Source organism: Oryza glaberrima, chromosome 3, assembly GCF_000147395.1.
Source record: "Oryza glaberrima chromosome 3, OglaRS2, whole genome shotgun sequence".
Lineage (NCBI taxonomy): Eukaryota > Viridiplantae > Streptophyta > Magnoliopsida > Poales > Poaceae > Oryza > Oryza glaberrima.
Genome location: NC_068328.1, coordinates 15884800 through 15887710, shown reverse-complemented (window position 1 = coordinate 15887710; position 2911 = coordinate 15884800). Strand labels below are relative to the sequence as shown.

Sequence of the window (2911 nt, the reverse complement as noted above, 5' to 3'; positions counted from 1 at the left end):
TTTTCCAATTAAAATAATTCAGTAAATGATGTTCATTCATGAAAAATACTTCACTTTCTCAAATAATTCCCAGGAAAATCCAGAAAATAGATAAACAATCAAAATATTTAATAAAATTTTATCTAGCTCAGTTTTATGTCGCAATTTTTCCTAGCTTTTATTAGGGTTTACGTTGTAGGCTTTTAAATTATTCTAAGAAACGTATTAAAGAATGAATTATTACATTAAGCGATTTTTCAGAGTGTGACATAGTAGCTATGTGCTACAATACATGAGAGGGGGAAAGGGAGAGAACAATAAGAGCTCTTGCATGCGCGTGCAAAGATGGGGGTATTGAGTGTAATATGAAAGGGGCGAGCAGGTGCCCGAATTGAATAAATCGGTGTTCGATTTTCTGGGAGGTCTACTTATTCCTACAAAGTACGTCCTTATTTTTGCATGCCATCCAAAAATATCATTAAATTTGTAAAACAAATTTAACAAGATATATCGATACATATCACTTCACAAAGATGAAAAAAAAACTGAAATTCAATTTATATAAGTAAAAGAAAAAATAATAATTTTTATTTTGAATAGAACGCGTAATTCACATATTGATATATCTTACTAAATTTTTTATACTTTTTAGATGACATGAGAGCATATCTTACTATGGACAAAAATCCATCTCCCTATCCCATAAAAGCTACTCCCTCCGTTCCTAATATAAGGGATTTTAACATTTTGCTTATACTGTTTGATCATTCGTCTTATTCAAAAAAATTTTGGAATTATTATTTTTTTGACTTTCTTTATTATCCAAAATACTTTAAGCACAACTTTTCGTTTTTTATATTTGCACATAATTTTTAAATAAAACGAGTGGTCAAACAATACCAGCAAAATGTCAAAATTTCTTATATTAAGCGACGAAGGGAGTAGTAGCGATTAAGGTACAATACTATATGAATTCTTATTCAATTAACTAGAGAATTAACCGATACAACTGGAAAATTAATATTAGGATGAAGAGGACGCAACTAACGTAGCTAAGAACCTAAGACCGCGAGTATGAGCTACACACATTTGCAATCAGATGCAATAATGCATGCTCGTGCGCATGGCATGGCCGCGTACGTAGCTAGCGTTTATTATCCGAGATGAAGACGAGCAAGCTAAGCTAGCTAGGTGGAGGTGGAGGTGGAGGTGGAGGTGGCGGCGGCGACGCTGGCGAAGATCTTGTCGATGGCCTGCAGCGCCTGGATGGCCGACCTGACGTAGAACGCGATCTGCCCGGCGACGGGCGCCAGCGGGTTGGCGGCGACCTCCTGCCTCACGTCCTCCTCCGCCGACGGCAGCGCCGCAACGCCGGGGTCCTCGTCGAACCGCCTCGCCTGCTCCAGGTACGCGTCCATCCGCGGCGTCGCGAAGAGCCGCACGCCCTCCGCGTCGCCGCGGGCGGCGAACCGCTGCCGGTCGTGGGACGCCAGCGACGACACGGCGTACGCCCGCCCCGCCCGCTCGTACGCCTCCTGCGTCTCCATCAGCCGCAGCAGCTGCAGGAGCTCCTCCCGGAGCATGTCCACCATCGGGTTCGCCTGGTCCAGTACGTCCTCCAGCGCGTTCTGCGCCTCCACCAGCCTCGTCCTCGCGCGCTCCAGCTCCTTCCCGTCCGCCATGCTCCGCGCCTCCCGGATCGACTCCGCGTGCCGCCGCCGCGCCATCTCCGTCTCCACCTCCGGCTTCCTCGCCGGCGCCTCCTCGCTCGGCTCCGGCGCGCTCCCGCTGCGGCGGATGCTCACCGGGTCAGGGTTGGACGCCACCGTCGCGCCCTGGAGGCTGTACCTGAACTGGGCCTCCACCACCTCCGCGTCGTACGGCGGGAAGGCGGTGCTGTCCTCCAGCGCGAGGTAGACGAGCACCCTGCGCACCTCCGCGCTGTACAGCGTCCCGAACTGGACGGTCACGGACGACCCGTCGGCGGCGGCCGCCTGCGGGTACGTGCCGGCGTCCACCTTCTTGATGGCGGCCTCGCCATCGACCCGCGTCACCGTCAGCTCCAGGTCCTGCGCGATGATGGTGAGGAGGCCGCCGAGGAGCTGCGAGAAGGGCGCGGTGAGGTTGACGCCGTCGGCGACGTAGTGGAACATCCCCTCCCGGCTCTTCCCGGCGATCGCCTGGAGCACGGCAGGGTCGTGGTCGGCGCCGAGGCCGAAGGTGTGGACGGGCACGCCGCCGGGGTCCAGCCGCATCGCGTCGCCCCGGTTCTGCTGCCCGTCGGACATGAGCATGACGTTCACCGCGCGGCCGGCGGTGAGGCGGCGGCCGGCGGCGACGGCGAGGCCGATCTCGAGGCCCGCCCTGATGTTGGTGTTGCCGTCGGCGGCGAGGCCGTCGACGAGGGCCCCAAGGTCGGCCCGCGCGGCGTCGCCGGCGACGAAGCGGAGCGGGCAGAGGCGGGCGGCGTCGTTGGAGAAGGTGACGATGGAGAGGCGGTCCACGTCGGCGAGCTTGCGGATGACGAAGAGCAGGGCGGCCTTCATCCTGTCGAGCTTGTCGCCGGCCATGCTGGTGCTGACGTCGAGGACGGCGATGAGGTCCAGGGCGGCGCGGGAGGTGGCGGAGGAGGTGCCCTTGAGCTCGAGGAGCACCTCCTGGTCGTTGGGGTCGAGGGGCGCCTCGGCGTTGTGGTACTTGGTCAGCTGCACTTGCCCCACCGGCACGCCGGTAATCCCCGGCGGCCTGGTCGTCGTCCCGCCATTGTTGTTCGCCACCGGAGCGCTTTGCTCGTCGTCGTTGAACGCCATAGCTCTAGCTCGCTTGCTTTGTCATCATAGCAGCTACCCCCTGCTCCTATATATACACAACAAATTTGCTCCGATCTAGCCAAAAAAAATATCTTAAGGAACGGGTACCTTGTAGTACTAAA

The 2911-nt window shown here is 54.6% G+C and overlaps 1 protein-coding gene across 1 annotated transcript; it reads right to left on the bottom strand.

The window, feature by feature from the left end:
• Nucleotides 1-777: 777 nt before the first annotated feature.
• Nucleotides 778-2911, bottom strand: LOC127767740 (E3 ubiquitin-protein ligase WAVH1-like). The gene has a single exon (XM_052293177.1). The coding sequence runs from the start codon at nucleotides 2787-2789 to the stop codon at nucleotides 1167-1169; it is 1623 nt and encodes a 540-aa protein (XP_052149137.1). The 5' UTR covers nucleotides 2790-2911; the 3' UTR covers nucleotides 778-1166.